Source organism: Perca flavescens, chromosome 18 (assembly GCF_004354835.1).
Source record: "Perca flavescens isolate YP-PL-M2 chromosome 18, PFLA_1.0, whole genome shotgun sequence".
In the NCBI taxonomy this organism is placed as follows: domain Eukaryota; kingdom Metazoa; phylum Chordata; class Actinopteri; order Perciformes; family Percidae; genus Perca; species Perca flavescens.
In genome coordinates this window covers 26,074,614-26,099,033 of record NC_041348.1, presented here as the reverse complement: position 1 = coordinate 26,099,033, position 24,420 = coordinate 26,074,614, and the positions used below count along the sequence as shown (strand labels likewise).

At 38.8% G+C, this 24,420-nt stretch overlaps 1 protein-coding gene across 6 annotated transcripts in view; it reads right to left on the bottom strand.

Moving 5' to 3' along the window:
* Positions 1 to 24,420, bottom strand: part of tbc1d32 (TBC1 domain family, member 32) — a 76,573-nt gene that overhangs the window by 48,397 nt on the left and 3,756 nt on the right. For 4 of the 6 annotated variants that reach the window (XM_028604741.1, XM_028604740.1, XM_028604742.1 and 1 more), the window contains exons 5-23: positions 24,336 to 24,407; positions 23,570 to 23,689; positions 23,051 to 23,129; positions 22,504 to 22,607; positions 21,143 to 21,204; positions 20,718 to 20,868; positions 20,515 to 20,574; positions 19,230 to 19,329; positions 17,538 to 17,675; positions 14,636 to 14,725; positions 12,849 to 12,991; positions 11,873 to 12,000; positions 10,403 to 10,604; positions 8,636 to 8,715; positions 7,490 to 7,628; positions 6,271 to 6,358; positions 5,594 to 5,721; positions 2,674 to 2,793; positions 2,327 to 2,415 (exon numbers count right to left, since the gene is read on the bottom strand). In XM_028604741.1, the coding sequence (XP_028460542.1) occupies positions 2,327 to 2,415; positions 2,674 to 2,793; positions 5,594 to 5,721; positions 6,271 to 6,358; positions 7,490 to 7,628; positions 8,636 to 8,715; positions 10,403 to 10,604; positions 11,873 to 12,000; positions 12,849 to 12,991; positions 14,636 to 14,725; positions 17,538 to 17,675; positions 19,230 to 19,329; positions 20,515 to 20,574; positions 20,718 to 20,868; positions 21,143 to 21,204; positions 22,504 to 22,607; positions 23,051 to 23,129; positions 23,570 to 23,689; positions 24,336 to 24,407 (2,093 nt within the window). The remainder of the gene's footprint in view (positions 1 to 2,326; positions 2,416 to 2,673; positions 2,794 to 5,593; positions 5,722 to 6,270; positions 6,359 to 7,489; positions 7,629 to 8,635; positions 8,716 to 10,402; positions 10,605 to 11,872; positions 12,001 to 12,848; positions 12,992 to 14,635; positions 14,726 to 17,537; positions 17,676 to 19,229; positions 19,330 to 20,514; positions 20,575 to 20,717; positions 20,869 to 21,142; positions 21,205 to 22,503; positions 22,608 to 23,050; positions 23,130 to 23,569; positions 23,690 to 24,335; positions 24,408 to 24,420) is intronic. The other 2 variants (XM_028604743.1, XM_028604745.1) reach the window with 1 other exon arrangement.

The following is a 24,420-nucleotide window of genomic DNA, read 5'->3' as shown; positions in this document are numbered from 1 at the left end:
TAATAAAACTTTCAAAAATTAACAATAATTTGGAGGCCCCCCTGCATTGACTCCGAGGATCCCCTAGGGGTCCCGGACCCCCTGTTGAAGATCCCTGCAAAAGAGGAATGTGGCAGGATGTTTCAAATATCCAATGCATGAATGGCCACAGCTTGCTCTGCTTCCTGTGATGTGTTAGCTCCTTAAGTGTGTGCAAAACTGCTGCACGTTTTACTGTTCTGTGGTAAAGTGTCCTCTACAACGACTGCAACAAGGAGGTCTCTCTGGCCAGCTGCCGTCAGACTAAATAATACACCCCTAACCTCCTTTTACAGAGACATCAAACTGAGTCAGCATTTATTCACTATTTGTACATTTTCCACTCTGTGTTTGGATGTTAAAAGGCCCTGAAAACATATCTCAATCGGCGATGGGTGGATGCTTGATGGGTCCTACAGGAACACTGTTATTTCATATGAGAGATTTGTGCCTGTGCTGTTTTCTCACTGCTTTTTTTTTCTTCTTCATTAGTCTGAAGTGGGCCGGTCTCAGTTACACAACAGTGATTTCACATACTTAGCAATACTTGAATCAAAATGTGATGTCAGTTCATCAGAATGACAGTTGTGGGTGGTTTTCAGACGTTCCTAGGAGACTCAAGCATATCTGATCAAACTGCACCCACACAGCCCTAATAAAGCAGATAAGCTGAGTTTTAGAGTGTAGTTGTTAATAAATATCACCTAGGGATGTTCTTTCCAACCTTATCTGTGATTGTTGCTTGTTTAGTCATAATAATAATAATCCATCCACCGTGGCGCGTCCCAGAAGCATGCGCAGCTCTCCGCTCCGCTAAAGATTTGCGGCAGGTCTATTTTCAGGCGAGCCATGGGGCGCTCGGACAGCTGGGCAGGAAGTGAAACAGCAAGAGTATGCAGTCCCGTCCCGTCCCATGCCCCCCTTCCCAATATCATATATGTCTCCTCTACAACACCACAGACGACGAGAGATTCATCTTGGATGTGGAAAAACATACTAAGACATCACTGTTGTATAAAGGACAACGCCAGAATAGAGAAGGCATGGAGTTTAAGTGCATGAGTGCAGAAGGTGGATGCTAGCTCAATAAGCACATGATTGTTCTGTAAAGTTCTTCTATCTGAAAAAAAGTCCTAAAATCTGCGAGTCGGGCAGCAAGACGCTCCCGGTGTGGTATGGGGCGTGGCGGAGGACGGAACAAAACCGGAACACAGCAAAGACGCCCAGTGGAAAATTGGGGTTAGACTGATGCGGCCAGAAACACGACTCCAAATGAAAGCTAATGTTGGTCTATAAGTGCTGGATGTGTAAATAAGCAAGTGTTTTGTGACAAGTTCAAAATATCAACTTGAAAGGTGATACAGTATGTCAATGCTGTTTTCACATCAACTTGTTTCCGCTGCCACCAAGTGACCAAAAAAATCAGTTACTGCAGGTTTAGGATTTGAAATCAAGTTTCATAACCAGACTGGCCGTCAGGTCACTTCATATTACCCATTTATTGTTTAGCTTAATTAAAATGGTAAATTAACACACACCGCACACACATCCAAAAAAACAAAAAACATTCAGGCCAATAAAGAATGAAACCAAGCTGTGTAGAAGCTTCAAACGTAGAATTTGCTGTGTTCATGGCCAAACATTAATACAGCAGATTTACTCAGAAGTTGTTGGTTTAAGGTTAATAAACCAATACCTTAAAATTAACATGGTTTGACGTCACTTATTAATAGTAAAATGCTACATTTAGCGAACCATAAGTTTGTCAGTGAATCCATCAGTCTGAGAGGCAAATTAACAGAACATCTTGTTCCTTTCACTTGGCCTCTGGACGTTAATAGGAGTGACCTGACTGACAGGCCCACACAGAGTGAGTGAGTCAGCAAGGCTCCAAACAAGTCAAAGCTATTGTGATTCAGAAAGCCAAAAACATAAAAAAAAGCAAAGCAATGCACAGCAACCACCGGAGCATTGTACACACAACCAAGACACATATGTACCCGTGTACAAGTGTGTGGTGTATGTGTGTGTTTAAGTGTTTTAGGATTAGGGATATAATTAGGTTATGGTAAGGTTAGGCATTTAGTTGTGATGGATAAGGTTAGGGTAAGGGGCTAAGGAATGCATTATTATGTCAAAGATAGTGCCACAAACCTGTGTATGTGTGTGTGTGTGTGTGTGTGTGTGTGTGTGTGTGTGTGTGTGTGTGTGTGCACTAGGTGCTAATCCAATACCATGTGCCTCCCCACTGATGTTAAGTAATAATATAAAAAGTATATATAAATATAAAAATATATATCAATCTCACCTCAGGCCAAATGTGTGAGACTGCTCATAGTGGAACAGGGAATGGATCTTTGCATCTGAATTCACAACAATCAGCCTATCAATCAGATCCTGTGGAGTAAAGTGAGAGGGTGTGAAGAAAAATACAGCAGTTATGGTGCAAAAAAGAAAACTGTTGGTATTTACGATGTGTAAGATGAAAAATGTACATCAGCCTCTGTGTTTTGGGGGTTTAGGAGCAGGCCTTTGCAAGGGAAAACCAATGCATGGGTGGTGGTGGAAGGCAAAATGAAAAGTGCAAACATGCCCTCAAATGGCTGAAAGAGGCATTGCATGAAGTTTGGACTACACAGTGTGAAAAACACTCACAGGAATGGAGGTTGGCATCTCTCTCAGGGTATATTCACTCTTGTTGGCCAGAGGCTGCCGGCCCATGAGCTCCCACACCGATTGGGAGGAGGAGAGCAGGTTGACTATGGACAGGAAGGACTGGAGAGGCAAAATGTGAGACAGACAGACAAACACGGGGTTAGAGAAAGCCTTAAAAACATAAGAAAGACAGGGGCAAAGAGGGAAATTAGAACTAAACTCACAACTGAGATGATTTTAAATTAAGTTGAAACTGTAATCAGGGTTGTAGCCATTGCCTATTTTCATCCAGATTTAATCAATTTTTATTACTTTTATTGTAATTTGTACCACCTATTTATTGTTTGTGTATTAAAATATTTTGCTGTTACACTGTGTGTGTGTGTGTGTGTGTGTGTGTGTGTGTGTGTGTGTGTGTGTGTGTGTGTGTGTGTGTGTGTGTGTGTGTGTGTATGTATGTGTGTGTGTGTGTGTGTGTGTGTGTGTGTGTGTGTGTGTGTCAGGCACGGCGCCAGGATTCCAGTTTTGGATGGGCCAGAACAATTTTGGGTGGGCCTTAAATTAAAAACGTTATCAAATCCCTGTTTAACCTAATAGTTATATTATATATATACATATATATATATATATATATACATATATATATATATATATATATATATATATATATATATATATATATATATATATATATATATGATACGTGCTTTCATAATAAAGATTGTAATAGCTTGATGCTCTTTAAAAATGTTGTTGCATTGTAAAAAGTTTCGGTGCAAAGGACGGACCTATCCGCGATCGCTCTCCTTGGTTCTCCTTGGTTCTGACCAAAAGAAGACTCTCCATTACGCACCATACCTGGCTGTGCTATAGCGCATCTCTCCTAAACTCAGGCCTATAGACTATAAAAGTGGTCAGGAATCTAATATTTCCCCAAAACATAGTTTAGTTCTGCTCGTATAACATGAGGCCGAATATTTCACAATTCTTTTCAACTGTTTTAAGTTTTCAACAATATACAAATCAACAACACTGCCCGACAGTTTCAATCAATACTCGGCCACAGAACGTGTTCATTGACAACGTCATCTGTCATGTAAAACAAGACTCAAGTTATTTCCTTACTTTAGTGTGATGATTCAGGTTATAAACATGTTTAACAAAAATAAATACATCGCATTAATAGCCCTAAAGCATTATTGGCCATAACAAGAGAAAACCATGAGGGAAAAAACAACTTGACAACCGTAACAAGCTGTTATAGAAAGAGAACTGCGCCTGCAGCTTCGGTAGCGGGTTATGAATTGATTATTTTAATCCATATATCTCATATAACAACATAATACAATACAGGCAGAGTAGCCACATACCTTACTGTTATCCTCTGGCGGTCCTACACAATTAAACTCAGCAGAAGAAGTGACCGGATACTTTAGCACTGGTTGAGTTGCGGGCTCATCCACGGAAGACCGATTCACAGGGCTATATCCATAGGGGCTATATCATCCACTCGCGAGGCAGAGGCAAAGGCATTAGCACCGTCGCTGGTCGCGCTGGCCGCGCTAGCCCTAGCCGCGTTAGCATCCTGCGGTGTCCGAGACAAAGATGTGCTCGGCGTTGTGGATCTCAGCTCTCCTTCATCTCCTGGTTGCAGCGATGACTCTGAGACCGTTCGTGCACGTTTAAGGTACCTAAACAACGACTGTTGCAACCTTGTCCTTTACTGGAAATGATTTTCAAACTCTCAGATCACTGGGACCTAGCCTAGCATACCGACAAGCTACATCCGATCCGAACCTCACTGTCTGCTGAACTTGCGCAGAAACATAAAAATAAACATGACCAGTTTTTTAAAATTGTTTTTGAAAACTAAACATTTAGACAATTTTAGCACAAATTAGGAGATTATTTGCCGATTTTTAATAATTCTTAACCAAATTATAATATATTAATTCATTAATGTTTTTTGAAGAAATGTTTTGGGTGGGCCTGTTGAAAAGTGGGTGTCAGTCAAAATGTGAGGCAAAATGTGAGAGACAGACAAACACGGGGTTAGAGAAAGCCTTAAAAACATAAGACCGGGGCAAAGAGTGAAATTAGAACTAAACTCACAACTGAGAGGATTTTAAATTAAGTTGAAACTAATCAGGCATGAAGCCATTGCCTATTTTCATCCAGATTTAATCCATTTTTATTACATTTATTGTAATTTGTACCACCTATTTATTGTTTGTGTTTTAACATATTTTGCTGTTACACTGTGTGTGTGTGTGGGGGGGTTATTTTTTAATATATATATATATATATAGTATGTTTATCTGTAGTCCCTGCTTTTATCTGCTCCTGTCTGATGTTTCAGGTGCATTACAAGCTTCAACATGTTTTATTATGTGTCTGCTTGTATTTTTTATTATGTGTCTGCTTGTATTCCAACACAAATGAATCCAAAAGAACTACCAACAACAAAATTCTGAACTCACAAAAGGTGAAAATATTACTGATCTCCCTACCATACAGCTGTCCGTACATCAGAGCTAATCTTCCAACAATGTGTTGCAATAAGTCTGTGCTACATATTTAGTTTGTTTACGTACACACATCATCACACATGTTTTAATTGCTTATTTATCTGATCCCAACAGTTCCCATGTGCTGGCTTGGATGCCTGACTGTATGTATGTAACCTGGCAGCTAACCCACTGATAAGGCAGGCTTTAACGTCACCAGTGGCAGGGCACAGTTCACACTTCACTGGCTGTCTGTATTCACTTGGCTAGTTTCACTGAGAGACAACTTCTCACTCACTCACTCACACACACACACACACTCACACACACACACTCACACACACACACTCACAGTTTGATCCCATTTCAGAACATCGTTTGACATAAAACTGCACTTTCTCCCACACACATACCCACAATACCTTGAGGCAGCTCCTGTCTATGGGGTCCATGGGTGTGGGCTTGGGACGGACCACCCCAACATCTTCACTGCCGCACTCAAGAACAGACCACAGCTCTACTACCAGTGCCCGGACAAAACCTGCAACAAAAGTGGTTTTAATATGACTGTGCATGGAGAAAGTCTAACCTCTAAACTCTAAACTGACACAAAACATTTCATTTGTGAGTTTGGAATTATTATATATGTGACAGTAGTGCAATTGAAATTGCAAGCAATATATCTGTTTTCTATTTATTTTTAAGTTTCAATGTTTTGATACAGCAACATTCAAATGTCAATAATTAGGATAACACTAATATTACGACAGGTTCTTTGGGCATTTAAGCCTTGTTGGACAGGAGAGAGTAGACACAGTCAGGATGGAGGGGGTGGGGGGGTGATAACATGGAACAAAGGTCCTGATCCAGATTCAAACCATAGAAATTGCAATTATATAGTCAACAGCATTCAGCTACCCAGATGCTTCCAAATATACAATTTAACTTTACACTTACAAACTGTACTGGTTGTATGCCACTACCGTTCCCTTTTTTCTCACCTAGCAATATGTTCCTGATATGTGGAATGTATTCAGCTTACGCATCACAGCTGGCAAGTGTTTGTTTGTGCAAGTTTGTGCTTTAGTACCTGAACTGTGCAAAGCTGCCACCCCTGGAGCAGTTGCTGCCACCTGTGTCACCATCACCCCATATCCAAACTTCTCACAGCGGCTCACCTACAGAAACCCCATAATCCCCTAAAATATTTTAGTACTTTACAGTTTTCGTTTCTGCATGTAAAGTATACATACAGACTGAATCAGAGGTTTGGAGAGGTAAGACAAGTAAAGGATTAATGTAGCACAAAAAAAGAAAAGCGAGAATTGCACATTTGTGATTCAGTAAACAAACTGATATGACACTTCTACAATCTTGAAAAAGCAGTATCTCTATCTTTTCAGATATCACACAACTCTATAACTCATATGTATGTTAACAAAAAGAAATGTAACGTTTTTATCTATTGCCATCAAGATATGTTTCTCTAAAGCAAATGGTAACTTTACATTGTAATTCAATGGAAAAAAATCTAATTGATGGAACGTGTGTAATGATTACTAATTCTGCATCCTAGCTTCAGGGTTGGCTCACTGTAAATCAAGTCAATGTGGCAAAGAATCACTTGAACAGCATATTACTTTAGCACATTGATGCTATCAAGAAGGATTAAAAACCGAGCCACTGCCAAAGTTAATTCTTCCAGGGTTTCCATAAAGGTGATGAAACAGTTTCATCGCTTATCAGCACTTCTGCAGTAGTAGAGTAGAGTCATATGAAAGTGGCAATATAGAGTTATATGACTAGCTTACATAAAATCTACTACAAGTGCTTTTACAACTAACTAACTAACTAATGATTCTGGCAACATCTGGAGTTCCTTATTAGTAGTAGTATCTTCATTCAGCAGTTGCAAAGTCAAGCACTTGTTGGATTGCAGGATTAGAAACTAGGTGGAAAAGGAAATGAGTAGTACAGCTCCCTCAGTACCACAGTTGAGGTGCCCCTCAGCAAGTCATTTAACCCCTGCACTACACTGAAGCAACTGCAATTGGATTGGGAAGTTTCCTCGTTTGACTGTGTATGTGTGGAGCAGGGCGTTGCAGAGAGCATTTGACTCCACAAATCTACAGTCTATGAATAAAGGTTGGAAGAAAACTCCTCCTCTCAACAAACTCTGTATATTAACTGTGAAGTAAAAGGTAGTATTTTTATGATGGAAAAGGAAAAATAGAAAAAAACTGTTCTATAATTGTGTAGCATTGTGAAGTACAGTGTTACACAATGTGAAGTACAGTGTTTGTAATTACCTGTAGTTTTTTAGTAAAGCGAGAGAACATGTAGGAGAGACACTCATTGATGGCTCCTGTCTGCTGGAGCAGCAGCAGGCCTTTAGGAGTTGCAGCAAAGTTCAGCAGGCTGTCCAACAACGTCTCCTCCCAGATATGCCTGTTCCAAAGTCGACAAGAGAGACTTGCAGTTGCAGGGATAAGTAAGTCAAGCAATTCCTTACAGAGGTGAACAATCGAGAAAAGTGCCTAATGTACAGGTGGTAAACAAGCTTCTTAGCCAAGAAAAGTTAAAGTAGTATAGAAGTATTTGTGGTCAGATTACCCCTAATTGTTATTTTTTTTTATTGTGGATTTTTATTTAACAATAGTTCAGTCTGGAATTTCTTCAGGAGCTCCTTACATCTGTGTTATTTGTGAGGTTAACTCAGTTTTGCGTGGCCTAACAAGATCTGTTGCGTCTAGAGACAATAACTTGCATCAGCATAAATCCTTTAAATCTTCTGACAATGATGAACACAAAGAAGATAATTATGTATCCTTGAATATTTTGCATTGCATCCCATGTGATAACACTGCTTAGCTATAGGAGGCCTTTCCATGTGTTACTGTTAGAGGTAGATAAATGGTGGTGTCCACTAAGGACAACTTAACTTTTATAGTCACTTCCCAATCAGCAACCACACTGTTTCTGAACCCTAATTCAGATCAACACATATACTGATGCACATAGTGTAAATGGTTTAATGGATACAAAAGGCTGTTAATGGTAGACATTATTTTTATGTGGGTGGTTTGTTTACAATAGCTTTCCCAATGTGTTACTATTGCGCATACAGTATGTTGGTATTGGAATTTATTTAGGTGTTGTTGCATGATCACTAAATCTTCTCTTGCATTTAATATATTTAAAAAGGTATTAAGTATGTTTATAAGCTTCATATCTGAGAAGCAAACAAGCTTACTGTAGGTGGGTTTAATTTACATATCCCTAAACAGTTTATTCAAATTTTGTTTTGAGAATTCTGTCTCTAAGTAGCTTGACGATGGGGTGGAAAAGAATCATTCTGTGTCTTTAAATGTCCGAGTTCAGTCTCTGTAATACTTAATATTGCGTTATGACTATTCACTACTTTAATTCCAGGGATTTGAATAAACTGGCCTCACATGTTCTGTACATCCTGGGTGGATGTTCCAGCAGCGGCTCCAGGTACAGGTGTTGGAACTCTTTCCGACAAGGAACTGGTCTAGAAATAAAGAAGTTATAAAGAATAAAATGTTATTCGTTCTTTTTTTAATTCTAAATTATTTTTTTTTAAATACACACACGTGTATGAGTTTGTGGGCACATCTGAAGGTAACTTTAACCTACAGATTAATATGGGGACATTTTAGAGTGTACACTGTAGGATATTTTGGAACCCAGTTGTGTTTCATAAATTATTTAACATTTGTGATTTCCTTTCTGTGACTCTCACTGTACTCTATAAATTGCTGTACTGTTGGTCTACAACCAGCCTTTTATGCACTGTCTTGATATTGCAATTCTTAATATCTAAAATTTATCATTTAATTATATAAAATACATAATTTGTGTTCATTTTACCTTAAAAAATTATTCTAAATTTTTATGAAATACAGCTGCATTTTAAATATTAATCTGGAAATATGCAATCTCTTACAACTCATTGTTCGGGTTAGACATGCATATTATATTAGAGCTTGGTGCATCTTACTGAAAAACTAAATGAGGGCACTAGTGAATTGAATTTATTTCCTTTACTCTGTGCAACAACACTAAGAAAGTTTAAACCTTATAGCGCCATCTGACAACAATAGAAATCAGGGTCAAGGCTGTCATTCTAATCAATCAAACCTTTAACGTTTTTTTTCCTATGAAGCAATTAAAATCATATGCCTCCTTAAGATGCCTCCCAGAAACTCTGGGGGGCATGTCAGTATCTTTTTATAACGGGTAAACTGAGGTCAATGTTGTTGGTACACTATGTAACACTATGAAAACATAGTTGGACTGGGATTTGAGACATCCTGTAGTACGTACTGTCCGTGCATTAGATTGCAGTACATGCAGGCTGATGATTAATAATTAACACAAAGGCTTGAGGCGATATCTACTAAACATTAATGATGTCTCCTACCTGTAGCAGAAGCAGTTTCACTACTTGTCTTTTCGGTTTTCCTCTGTAGCTGTATTGTAGCAGGAGTTATTTTTGGTTTTGGTTGCACATTCAACTGTCTGTTTTTGTTTTCAGTTTTGCATTTCAGTTTTGTTTTTCAGTACTATATTCTTATTTTATAACATTGTTGTGACAAAAGCAGAATTCTAAAATGAAGCAGATTACAATGGTTAGTTAATTCCCTCCATTTGCAAGCAGTGGTGGCACTTTTTCTGCTGCAGTGAATGAATAAAGAGAGAGCACGGCATTCATCAAGCAAATGAAACATGACAGGAGTATTCTAGCCAATGAAACTGATCATTAGACATGGACACCCCTCCATTAGGTATTCTAGAAAAAAAGATTCAGATACAACCTTTATCTTCCATCTTTTACAATGTTAAGATGATCTCCTTTCTTGCATTTACTGTACAGAATCAGCCTGTAATAAACATCCAATTCCACATGGCAACACCAATATTATGATGCTTAATTGTATTTCTAATGTGTTTAATTAGATGTTTACCATGTGTTTTGTTTTTGTTACACCACATAGGTTAACACTGCAAATCTACAACAAACACCAGTTTCCCAAATATTAACCAGTTGTCCTTTTTTAAATCTGAAACTTTATCAGGCTATTGTCTGACTGCACCTTGTTACCCTGGTTTTTAAATGTGCTTTATAAATAAAGTGTCCTTACTATGTGAAACTGAAAGGTTGATCAGTGTTATATTGACAAATTAGGTGCAGGTACCTTTTTCCATGCAGCAGCTACAGCCTTGTGCAGGCCGTAGGGTCGGAGAACCTGCAAACCCTCACAGGTGTTGTACATCTGCCTACAGACAAAGATAAAGGCTCCACATGATGTATGGGACATGTCGGATTCACTTAGTGATGACAGCTCCTTATCCAGCAGCCTGAGGGTGAACTGGACAATGACATGAGCGGCAAAGGTTCTGCAAATGAGACAAAGAGAAATGTGTTGACAAGAGACACAAGATATATATATATTTTTTTTTTTTATGTGTACAATATGAGATGTGGTGCTTAGAAAAATGTCCAGGGAGTTATAGCCAGTTTTTTTTCCCCCTTCCTTTTTTTTTTTTTTTTCTTTCGGATGGTCCGGTGAATGAATGAACAACACACAGCACAGTAACACGATCCACACTAGCCCAACGCAAGTAGCGCATTGGAACGGACTGCCAAGCTAACTTTTTCCTTTTGAGACTGACCTTCTCAGCGCCACCTTTCCCTTTTCTTTTTTGGCTTTCCATCATTAGACTCACACACTGTTTGTTAACGTTAACGATAGACTTCCAAACGTGACGAGGAAAAAAACAAGTGTTCATTGGCTTTACGTCATAGGCCGACCAGGGCCATGCCATTTGGGGAGGGGCCGCTCACTGATCCCCCTATATTTTATTTCTGAAAATCCTAGACATAGTTGAGACCTGCACTTCGTTAGTGCTTTCTGATTAGCCTGCGTTTGTATTGAAATAAGAGGCTGCTGCGCCCGCCGTACGGGGTTGACAGAAGCTGCACAGTTTGACCAGCGGGCAGCGGCCGCACACCAGGCCGCCGGATGGCGTTGCTAAGAACTTGCAATGTATAACCATTATCAGACCGGCCCTCACGGCCTCGAAACACTACCGGCCCACCGGGAAAAGTCCCGACTCTCCCGATTGCCACTCTGCTACTGCCCTCATCTGTATTTTATACTTCTTTCGTGTGATTTGTATTTATGTTTGAAATGAATAAACAAATGCTCATTTTCACAACATATTTCTCAGAGGAAGTACATACAGGATTCATGTGGATTAGAGCACATTAGTCAAAACAGTTTATACTCCGTGGTATCAGCTTTGGTGAATGTATTTTTGCTAATTCACAACAACAAGCTTGGACAGACTGGTCAAGGTCAGCCAATTACAACAGAACACAAAAAGAAACTTGAGGCCACTGAGTGACCCTGAATATCTTTATAGCAAAAACTCAGAAAAACAATCTTTTATTAATGAGACTTGAGTAGATCAAAGATATATTCGCAGTGACTAACATCCTCGGGTCTAATCTGCTCTCTGTGCAGAACCAGGGGGATTTGTTACGCAAACTTACTCTATATTGAAGTCTTCTTGCTAAGTCAGAAAAAAATGTAATTTATTCATTACCATCAAATATACAAAAAGACACTGTATTTAATCAGAATTCAACCACACCGTCTCACCTCTCGCTGTGGGCTACAACTAGATTCTTCTCGTATAAGAAAAGAGCTAATCCTCTGTCGGTGTTTGCGATGCGAGCCAGAACATCAGCGATGAGAGTCAGTGTTGCTGAAGGAGATTTTAATTTGGCCTGCAAACCGTGGAGAATAAACAGAATTACCCAGCTGCTTCAGAAACAAGTAGAATCCCAGATGAACAGGATGAACAGATATTCAAATTAGAAATATCATTAAACTTGGGCAATGATGGAACTAAGAAAAAGCTATTATATTTATTTTCATAGGTGATGCTTCTATAATTTCAAAGGCTGACCAAACTGATAAAAACGATCCTGCTGTGACAAGTTAACAGCTGCTCTTTTGTGTCCTAACATGATTGTAACAAACATTTTAGGATTTAGATATGGTGTTGGAATCAAGGTTAAAAACATGGTTTGGGGAAATATGGTAAAAAAAAATGTTGTGCATTTAATGCTGAGGGATAAAATTAGAGCTACTGGTCAGAGGATAAAGCAAGTTGATGGATGGTAGGGTAAGGGCTAAAGGCCGAAGCATTTTTAATGACTTTTAAAGCTGCCATAGTCTAATATTTTGTGTCACAGTGAGACATCTTTAAATCTGACCATTTCAACACCAGAGAAAAATTAAGTATTCAAGTCTTGCCCAGATTCGAAACTTAGCAGTTTGTAGTAGTCCTTGAAATATAATTTAGATCACTAGGAAGCTACAAACCAACATATTTGTGATATAAAAGGGTCAATGGCAATAAGACATTATATGTCATTACATTATATGATTGGTCTTTGTTATTTTTAAAATGGGGAGTAGTTTAACTGCCTATTGATGAGCACTATAAGCTCAATTTCAAACTTTCTGTGTATCAATTTTGTATTTATTAAACTATGACTCATGTTTGTGGTATTCTACTCATATCTTAACAAATGTGAGTGTATATGTGTGTTTAGTGTGAGCTTTTCACCTGCTGTCCATTGAGCAGAGCTATAACAGGAGCCAGCAGTGTCTCTATTACAGGGGTCTGGTAGAGACACTCTGCAGCGCACTCCGTCCTCTCACACAGCATCCACAGCACCTCCATCGCCAGACAGCTGGGCGACAGGGAGTCTGAACACACAAATATTTAACTGAATTACATGCATGTCAATACATCTTGCAATATTTATATCTTTTAAAACTGACACTAAGCTCATTGTCTTGCTTGTGCCCCATTTGTCGATAACCTGGGAATCAAATTTCTAACGATGCTCCTACCAACGCTGCTAGACATTCGTGGGGTTTTCCTGCCTGGATCTGTGATTTTTCCATTTATATACTAGACACATAAAACATTCAAACATTGTCATCGTGAGTGTGTTTAAACCTGGACTGATGCATTTTTTGCTTTTATGTACAGTATCAATCTGATCACCCAAGACACAGGTTCATACAGGCATCTATGAGGACCGTAAAGGTGATCTTTAAACCAATCTTACACGGATAAAATTATTGACAATATTTCACATGGTAGAAAATAACTACGTACATTTATTCAAATAGTTAAGTATAATTTTGAAATCTTTGTACTATACACAAGCATTTCCACTGTATGCTAGTATACCTCTGCTCCGCTAGGGAACTATTGTACTTTTACAAACAAAACATGATCAGTTTATGAAATGTGATACCACAACTTTAATTACGTTTTGCTGGTAATAGCTCTGTACCAGTGCTACTTACTTCTTACTGAATACCGACACCTCCTGCGGTGAGTAGGTACCCCCACTTATAACACCCGCGTAACTGTGTTTCTTACATAGCAGTTTAATGCTGAGAAAACGGCTCTAAAAATGTCCTTGTTAACATGGATAGACTGATTGTACTGGATATACATATTATTGAAACCCTGATCACTTTTAGCAGACTACTGTGCCACCACCCGACGGAGGAGGACAGCCATGATCTAGTGGCAAGCCCATGGCCAGAGCATAATCCAGTTCCCCTGGCAGTCCCCAAGTCCCGCACACCAGACCAGCAAGTGGCGTTATACGGCAGGTTCAATCGTGGCAATGGTTGCGTTTGTGGCAGAAAAAACACTGTGATAAGAGGAATGTAAAAAAAGTCAAGATTGCGCGCAGCAGACTTTTGCTCTGCACGCTCCGCTTCACATCAGTGTTCGAACATTAACTAAGTGTCATTCTTTTTGTGACAGTGTATTTTTACTTAAATATTGCGCGCGCACACACACACACACACACACACACACACACACACACACACACACACACACACACACACACACACACACACACACACACACACACACACACACACACACACACACACACACACAATCTAAAGATACTATTCAGAAAATACTGTCATCCGACTGCAGGTAAAATATTAATATAAATATAAATCTATGAACTGCTCAGCATGACTCTCTGCAGCAGCCAAAGGAGATGATCTTTCTCTGACAAAGTCAAGGTAGGGACACTATTGATTACTGGCAGCAAAGTTGCTGCAGTGTAATTTATAAGAATGAATGGAGCAATAAAGCAAGGTCTTCCAGGAGGCAACCACAGTATGTCGTGACTCGGTACAAGGTTGAGAGATGAAAGAAATGTTCTGAGGAATGCTTACGCCTCATAGGGAGGGTCACTGTGTTCCTTCACTCCCCAATCTCAGACTCACAGGCTGTACAGAAAACAGGGAGGAAGCCAAAACTCTTTGCCGTAGGTTATTTCCGTGTATGAGTGTGTGGGACCTCACCTGTGTGTGAGGCATCACTGTGCAGAGGTTTGGGGTGTTGGTAGATGATGTTAATCAGGATGACAACTAGGTCTGTCAGGATGACTGGATCTGAAACAGGACAGGATAAATAAGTAAATCAGTATGGTTACTCGGTGTCTAGACATGGACAGTAAAAAAATAGTCTGTACTGCTGAGAAGGAAATGGTCAGAGTCCAGTTTTTGGGACCTTAAAAACAAGGATCATCTTTGTGCACAGTTGGCTTAAAATGTTATGTCCAGTTTTTTTTGTTGTGATCAATTATTTATTTATTTATTTTCTTACAATCATTCATACATTGGAGAGGAAGCATCTTCACCCAAAAAGGGAAAAAAACAAAACAAGAAACCTTAGACTAATTACATCAATACATGAAAATACAACAAAAGCACAATAAAGTGTTGCTTAATTCTGATGCTTGTTTTTCTTCTCCCCTTATCCTCCTCCAAACCCCACCCCCAACAAGATTTGCTCAAGGTAATGAAAAGTTAGAAAAAAAAAAATCCTTCCTCCATCATGTTATGTCCAGGTTGAGTTTTAGTATCTAGTGTTTTTTAAAATTGCCTGCTATCAACATAAATTCTTCAAAAATCACATGCTTGTACTTTAACCGAATGTAACTGAAACAAATCACATTGAAAGAGTTAATGCTGGAATTAATGAAGTACTATCTATCTATCTATCTATCTATCTATCTATCTATCTATCGTAAGACACTATATTACATGTTATTACAAGCACGTCTAAAGGGACTTTATATACCATAACACATACTTCATAATACAGCAATACAAAATGTATCTTTATCTAAATTGAATAATTTGTGGTTTTGGACTGTTGGTTTCTGGACAAAATAACCAATTTGAAGACATTTCTTGAGGCTTTGAGAAATATTTTTCAGTATTTGTTATTTGTAGCCCCGAAAACTACTGTCCACTAACCACTGTTGGTCTGGTAGGATAGTGGAATTCAGATTCTGGCTGTGACATTACCGAAAACAAACTGTCTTAACTGCTGGAGACATTAAGAAGTGTGTGACGTAACTGCAACCTTTGGCACACTCTGTATTGTGATCCAAATGTAAAAATATGACAAAACACATCACATTTCAATTCCTTTTAGCTGGTTTTGTGTGCGCCTATGAGAGAGCACCAACTCTTTCAGGAACAGTAAAGTAATAAAGTGTCATCAATCCATTTTCACCGTGGCAAAGTTAGGAAATAAGACTTTGGAGATAAAACAAAAAGTTGTGTGGACAACATTTCAATCAAAAAATCAAAATGGCAATAGAAACTTGTTTTAGGAACTGACACATATTATGACACATATGGGTGACAAACTGATCTAGGTGACCAATTTAAGGTGTGGAGAGACTCATACCGAGGCCTCCACCCAAAGAGTGGACCTTATGATCAATATAAAACAACCCTAACGTCAATGATTTGATTGCCTCCAGACCACCTTAGAATAGGAGTCATTACTGATTAGGGTTACAAGCTGTGACAGCAGACGATGACTCTGCTTTAATGGTTCACTTACGTATAATTTACGCCATTACATAAGTTTATTATTGATTAAAAAAAAACAGGTGGAGGGAACAAACATACTACACAGGAGGACGGGAGGGAGTGGCACCACGAGTAAACTGATCAGACACATTCCTACATGAGATTATCTGCTGTAAAGATTGGACAGATAATTCTGTTGAAGTATTACTAAAAAAGGACAGATACCTGCACAGGGCAACAAACTATAGACTTTTAACTCCACCTTACTCATTTGAACCATTAATAAATTCCTTTGAGTCCTGCAGCTGCCAACAATTGACAATATAAAGTTTACATGCCATTTACAGGGGTTTAGACATTAAAAGGAATAGTGTGACATATTGAGAATTATGCTTAATCGCTTTCTGCCGCAAAGTTAGAGGAGGAGATCAATCCCACACTAGTGTCTCTATGGTAAATATGAAGCTACATGTACAGCCAGTTAGCTTAGTTTAGCACAAAGACTGAAAACAAGGAGAAATAGCCACCAAAACCTAGTATGTTATATCTAGTCTTCTGTACAAAAATGTGTACAAGACATTTTGACAATTTTACATGGGGTTACATACTATTATGGACTATTTCTTGGCCAGATTAAACAAACGAGAAATAGTGCGTTAATAAATGAGTTTTAGAGTTGCAAATAGTTAGATAGTAGATTTTGTTATGTTTGGACAGAGGTAGGCCGTTTCCCCATTTCTATTCTGTGTGCTACGCTAAGCAATCCCGCTGCTGAATGTAGCTTCATATTTAACGGACAGTTTTGAGAGTTGTACCCAGGGACTGAAGTCAACTTTTTTGGCCACCAGCCACTGTGGCAGGTGGATTTTTAAATCCACTAGCAATACAGGCTTTTTACCAGCCAATTTTTTTTACTCATAAAAGGTGAAATACAGGAAATCGACAAGCATCGTTCTTGAACTTGTTAAGAATACACATTTAAGTGCTGTCAAGTTATTAATGAAATCAATATAATTAATGACTCTTATCAAACAATTTTTTATTTAAATGATTTCCCCTGTCAGACAGAGACAAGTCATTTTTAGCTCAAATCCAAGGAAATGGCAGACTTGCTTGAAATGTGAAAGAACAACAATGGCAAAAAAACCTACTCTGAATCACTCAATTCTCATTGGCTGCCAAGGTGGCAGGTAGATTGACAGTTTTACCCGCCAATGGCAAAATTCACCTGCATTTGGTGCGTGGTCGGGTGTTAATTTCAGGTCCTGGTTGTACCAGCTAATAGTAAAACACTTATGTAAGAAATTAAATGTTATATCCCACATGCTTTTTGACAGAGGTTTAAAACTGTTGACAGGACAGTGTAGTATTGTACCTTTGCGCTTCCTCACTCTGATGGGAAAGAGCTTTCTGCCATTAATGTAGATGAGGAGTTTCCCCAGGACACACAGCGAGTGGACAAAGAAGGCATATTCAAGCTCTTTTCCTGTGTAAACACCCCTCTGGACTGAACCTGAAACATTAACAGAAAACAAGCATTTAAAACTTGTCTGGACTTTTACTGTAGTCATATTTCCAGTTTCCAAAATATTGTTGACATTAATCAAAGACGCTGGAAGGAGCAAAGCTGAGAAAAAACAGTGGAAAGAAGGTAAAAGCATGTTATTTTTCTATCCAATGGCATACCCACTGTAGACAACTTGTTAGATTGAAAATGAGAAGGGTTGAAGTGGTAGAATCGGATTGCATGGCCAAAAATAACATCCACAATATAAAAGGTAAAGAACTGATTTGTAAAGACGCTGTTTGTGTTGGAGATACTTTGCGATTTCATAAGTCGAATATGAAAACAAAAAATGAACTCTTAAAAATTAAAAATGTCTGTGGCAACCTCGGGGTGCAGAAAATCCAAAAGAATCACATTTAAGACAAACTCTTCTTCTTTTATGAGGGGTGTATCAGTGACGGGGGTTGGCGCATCTCCACTCATCAAAGACAAGGTCAAAATGTTCATGCTCGAGCAGCCAGCTGGCTTACAGGAGATAACACACCAACATTCCCTTACACCCCAAATCCTGCTGTATTCACTCTCATTTTATATATATATATATATTGAATTTTCTTAATGCAATTTTATCATCCATCTATATAACTCTTAATGTTAATTTTTCTAAATTAAATACTGTAAACGAACAATTGCTTGTATTTTTTGTTGCAAGGTATTAGTGATTACAGTCTAGCCAATGTCCACAACTGTACCTACAGCCTGAAAATGAGATGAGCAGCAGAGCCCACGCCCCAGCCGCTGCACCCCAACACTTTACTATATACATTTACCTTGTTGTGGAATACCTTTCTATTATTTCCTATCTATTATTATCTTGTTTTCATATTCTTGTCTTATCTATATTGCTCTAACGTAATCACTTTGTATGCCTACAATGACAATAAAGTATCTTATGGAACCCATAGATAACATAACTGTACTATGTGCCTAAGTAAGCCTGGTACATGTCATGCCAAATTGAACCCAACATTATATTAGTCTTATGTTTTGTAATAGTGGCTTTCAGATGTACCTTTTTATCATATTTGTACACCTGCCTCTGTCTTGTCTGCTTTAACTTGCGCTTAATCATTTATTTAGTCATGTCTTTTATTAATTTTTCTACCTTTTATCATTCCCTTCTCTCCATTACTTATTATTCAACTTTTTCTGTCAACTTTTGTTTCTCTTTTGTCAGTCACATTTCTTCTTTGGATTGTTTTTCTCTGCATTCCTCCGTTTTAATGACAGCAGGAACAGCATGTGCACATTAAGGAAACTGAATAAATGATGACTGCAAAGTCTAGGTACAAATACATTTAACACCCACAGGCTTCAAATGAAGCATTACTTTATCATTAGGAAGTAGTTCAGCCTAAGTGTATTATTTCTTTAGGTTTGTTTCAGAGGACACAATAAATCAGCATTACTGCAAATGTGCTGCCGTTTACCACAGAGAGAGTGAGAGTGGAAATTGGTATTCAGATATGCCTGAGAAAGTACATAAACCTATTGAAGTACCAGTGCTCTGCTGCTCCGCTGACTGGGGTTCAGTTGTCTCATTTGTGAAGCGTTCACAGGATTCACTGTAATGGATACACTGCTGAATGGCTGCTACAATCTGAAAAAAGAAAAAAAGAAAATATAAAAACAATACATGTTATTGTAGCTGCTTCAAATACCTGATTTGTCTGAATGACATGACAACTACTTGTCTCCTGTGACAAATGTGGATGCTGCTAGGAACAGGCCAAAAAACAACAGGCTTAATAAGAGATTTCGTTCAGAATGTCAATGCAACCTTCTCTTTTTGGACCTCTCAATCAAGAGTTTGAAGAGACGAACCATTTGTTTTGATCTAAATCCGCACACTGTAGGGAATTTTAAAGCACTGCAACGCAAGAGTAGTTTAGGCTTACAGTCCTTTGGAAGAGTTATTGACATTTACTTTAGAGAAAGTTTCATGGGCGATTCCACAGTAATCCTCTCTAAAGTCAGAGTGAGAGTTGAGAGGGAGGTTCACGATTAAACAATCAATTCTTAAATGTCAAAGTGACACTCAACTCTTGTGCCCCTTTGCCTCAAAGGCTCCTATATTGACCTTCACAGTTTGGCTGTGTGAATTACACAGATCCCACAATGCATGGGCATGAATAATAATGTCACTGTAGGTTCAGTATTAGGGCTAAAGATTATTTTAATTATCGATTAATCGTTTGGTCAGTAAATGTCTTGTTTTGTCAGTCCAAAACCCAAAGATATTCAGTTTATATTTGAGAAGCTGAAAACTGAAGAATTACTTTAATGATTAATCAATTATCAAAATAGTTGGAGATTATTTATTTTTTTGTCGATCAACTAATTGTTACAACTCTAGCAGGCATCAGTCACTTTTAAAAAATCCTAACCCTTCTCACCACCTGTTTTTATTCTGAAAATCTACAGTATATGTGGTACAGTAAGGGTAAGAACTAGGAGAGCAAATTCATCAGTATGTAAAATGCAGTAAGGAAAAACATTTCCAGCTGGAAATAAGACATCATCTGCCTCAAAGAGTAACTGAATTTGTACTTTTGCATTTCGATTGGCCTGCAAGCATATCTGAATTTGTTCCAGATCTCTACCTTTTGCTAGTTCATTTGGTCTTTCTTGAATGCACCCTACAGTGCAATGGCTTTGGTGCCTAAATTATGTTGTGGGTTTGTCTTCTGAAAAGACTTTTCATACTTGTTTCTCTACAATGTCAGATATTTCAGAAGTACACTGGAGTCAGTGAGAGATATTGATCAAGGATTAAATCACTCACCAGAGACTTGTATTTTCTCTCCAGGAGTCTGAGAACCACAGTCCTACTGTAGTATCCATGCTGAGGGAGAAGGAGCCAGACCAGGATAGACGAGAATATATGAGACAGAGTACAAGAGAGAAAGACACTATGAGCAACACATGAACACAATAGTGTATACAAAAATCTGCCCAAATTAAAAGCACCTGTCCTGCAATACATACCATCCACTTTTTAAACCAGGTAGCTTTAATATCCAGCAAGGCCAGTAGGTGAATGGGTTCCAGGGCCTTCTCTGTCCCTGGTGAGGCTGAGCCATGTTCATGATGGAAGGACAGCAGGGAGAAGGTGCTCTCTATAATGCCCTCCATATATCTAAATCAGTGTAGAAAGAAGACTAAAACAAATGTACTGAATGTATACAATCGTTCTAGACGTAATATAGAAAAGTACATTCGTACAGGGATAAAAACAGCGCGCGGGCAGCTAGATATGTGCACCAAATTCCATGTTGGATATCTTACATGGTATTATTATTTATTTTGCATCACATTTGTATCATAATTCAACTTGAGATGATTTGTATGTGGGGACAAACAAGTAAAGATAGACCTGCCAACCCTGACTACATATTGGTGCAAAAACTCACTTCTCAGGATGGCGGATCCAAAAGGTTGTCACCTCCTTTTGAAAGTCATTCATCAACCGAATCTGAGGCAGGAGACGGAGACGGAGACAGAGACAGAGACAGAGACAGAGAGAGACAGAGAGAGAGAGAGAGAGCGATATTATGTGTTTGCATGGTTTGGTAATACACTTAAAGTGTAAATTGCAGGTTACATTTTTCATGAAGTTAAGCAATGTGTTTATTAAAACATAAAGATTAGAGCCGCCCACCATTGTTTTTATAACAAAATGCTGAATATAATATGAAAAGTTGGTACTTTTTACAGTGATTTTAAGTACTCCCCCTCCCTTCCACTAGGCGGGGTGTGACGTCATAAGAGGGACTCCAAGAGTCTAACGGCTAGGCTAGCAGTTATATTGGAGACCTAGCTAGCTAGCAAAAATGGTAAACTATTGTGTTTTTGCGGGATGTCCGAGTACATCAGAAAGGCAGAGGCTCCACCAGGACAAACGGCTGATTGGTGCCTGGGTGAGGTTTGTGGCTACGAAGTGGGCTGATTTTACTGCTGCCTCTGGGACCCACTCTCTCCTCTGCTGCTGCGCTATGGCGCTGTGGCTCGGTGTGTGTGTGTGTGTGTGTGTTTGTGTGTGTGTGTGTGTGTCAGAGAGACGGCTGGCCAGCGAGGTTGTCAGGTGCTTTTTGAGTTTAACTCCGAAAAGACAGTTGACCACAGGTTCCCATTAATCTTATGATGGACATGTGTTGTGATATTTAAACAAACGATCCGTCAACTGCGAAATAAAAGCCTCTTATTTACGAGAGCGGTCTGAGAGTCCTCCGGTTTACAGCGGGTTGTGTGTGTGTGTGTGTGTGTGTGTGTGTGTGTGTGTGTGTGTGTGTGTGTGTGTGTGTGTGTGTGTCCGGTCTGAGAGACCTCCGGTTTACAGCGGGGTGTCCGAGCGAGACTGTCCGAGCAACGAGCCAGCGGCCGGGGCAGGCGCTGCTGGTTGTCGCGTTACTTTACGGAGCTTCTCAATTGTCAATTTAGCAACGATTTTTGCAAGACTGCCTATATTCGAAATCTAAACAGTTAATTTCTCGCCTAAAACGTTGTCAGAAGTGAATTTAGTGATGAATAAGATCGGCCCGTCTATGTCTATGTACCTGCTATGGGTTGCTACTCCCTCTTATGACGTCATCACCCAGTTACTGTAAAAAACATGCTACCTTTGAAGAAACCCCAATAAATGTTATTTTAACGCATTTTAAGACAGAAATGTTTAAATATATACATATTGAGCACTTTATTTACATATTAATTGGTTGTGGTGGTTAAGCTGCACTTTACACTTTAAAATAGTACAAGATTAAATGTGCTGTACCTGTTTGAGAAGACGACTGATCTCAGGTCTGTTAATGTCAATGGCAGCTGAGGCAGTCGGAAAGCTTAGCTTGTGAGACAGAAAACTTGACTCCACACTTTTAGCTGCACATCAAAAAGCAAAATATAATAATTACAAACCATGCATTATAACCAAGATAATATCGCCGTTCATATACATAATGCTGCATATACACTATGCAATACACATTTACAGGATACATTTGCAATTAAAAAATGTATCACAAGCATATTTGAAAAACTAGATAGCCCAATTGAAAACTGTCAAAATCAAACCCTGTGAATTATTTATTCAGTGTGAAAGATTTCCAATAATTTCTACTATCAGTAAACTCTGTAGTAGGTGGATATCTCAAAATCCTTCTATATAAAACCAAAACTACAAGATATAGTCTGTATGGCTAGATAATACTAGCATTATGGGGCTGATCCTTTAAAATGTAATTGTTATTGATAAATAATTTGTCTATGTTCAGTTCAAACATGAAGGTGCTGCACTATCACTCAGTCCATTCAGAAGGGCCTACCCAAGCTGGTGTAGATCTCTCGTGTCACATTTAGTGGAGAAGAGGAGAAGATTTTAGCAAAGAACTGCAGTACATTATCCTGATGGAGATACGGGGGGAGAAGCATAAGTTATCAGCGCACACAATCATATATATATATATATATATATATATATATATATATATATATATATATATATATATATATATATATATATATATATATATATATATAAAAAAAATCAATGATCCCTGAGAGACAAGATTATCATAAAAAATATTTGAAGCCTCTACTAAGAATGGCCTGCATATTTGCACTCAATTAGCTGTCAATCATTAGGGACAACAGTGTTATCTTGTTTTCTCTAATTAAAACCGGTGTGGCAGGATTGCACGTGGGCTGATGAACATTAACTTTTCGGTGTAAGTGTCATTAATAATAAAGCCTGAAATTGTTCATTAAAAAATTACATGATTATTGATTAATTTGTTAATGGATGAAATGTGAATTTGGAGATGAGGCTGCTCAGGAGGACTCACGCTGAGGCCGGGGTCGGTCAGAGCTGCACAGAGGTTCCTGCGCAGGCTGCTCCAGCTCTCACAGCTCAGCACGTCAGACGGAGGGGCACAGCAGAGGGCCTGAAGAGCCTGCCAACGCACCTACACACAAAGTTACATCACTTCACCTGGACTACACTGCTAATCATATTCATATTTATGGCAGTGATTCCCAAACTTTGTGGCTTGTGTTCTTTGCACCAGATGCATACGTCTACATCAGACCTCTGAATCTGAAATTTTTTTATCTAGGTCGGGTGTTGTTCCCATTGAGGGCGATTTTCACCGTTGAGTGAACCAATCAACCAATCAAAACTTTTCATTCATGAAAATGGCGAAAACCATGGATTACATCGATACAGCTGCACAGGTTATTGTAAGTTGACTTACAGAAATAACTCAAATCAACATATTTCATTGATATTTTTTTTAAAAGATTATTTTTTGGGCATTTTTGGCCTTTATTTTTGACAGGACAGATGAAGACATGAAAGGGGAGAGAGAGGGAGAACGACATGCAGCAAAGGGCCGCAAGTTAGAGTCGAACCCGGGCCCACTGCGTTGAGGAGTAAATATCTATAAATCTATATATGGGCGTCCGCTCTACCAACTGAGCTATCTGGGCGCCGCCCATATTTCATTGATATTTGTGAAAAATGTTAAATTAACTGTTCCTAGCAATCACTACTGCAGCGTACTGAAAAAAACTATGCAACAGTAACATACATGATCATAAAACAAGTTCTACCTCTTTGGGTCTGCTGGAGTCAAGTTTTTCAGCCAAAGCTTGCAGCTGCTCTTGTCTGATGAATGCATAACTCTAGAAAGGAAAA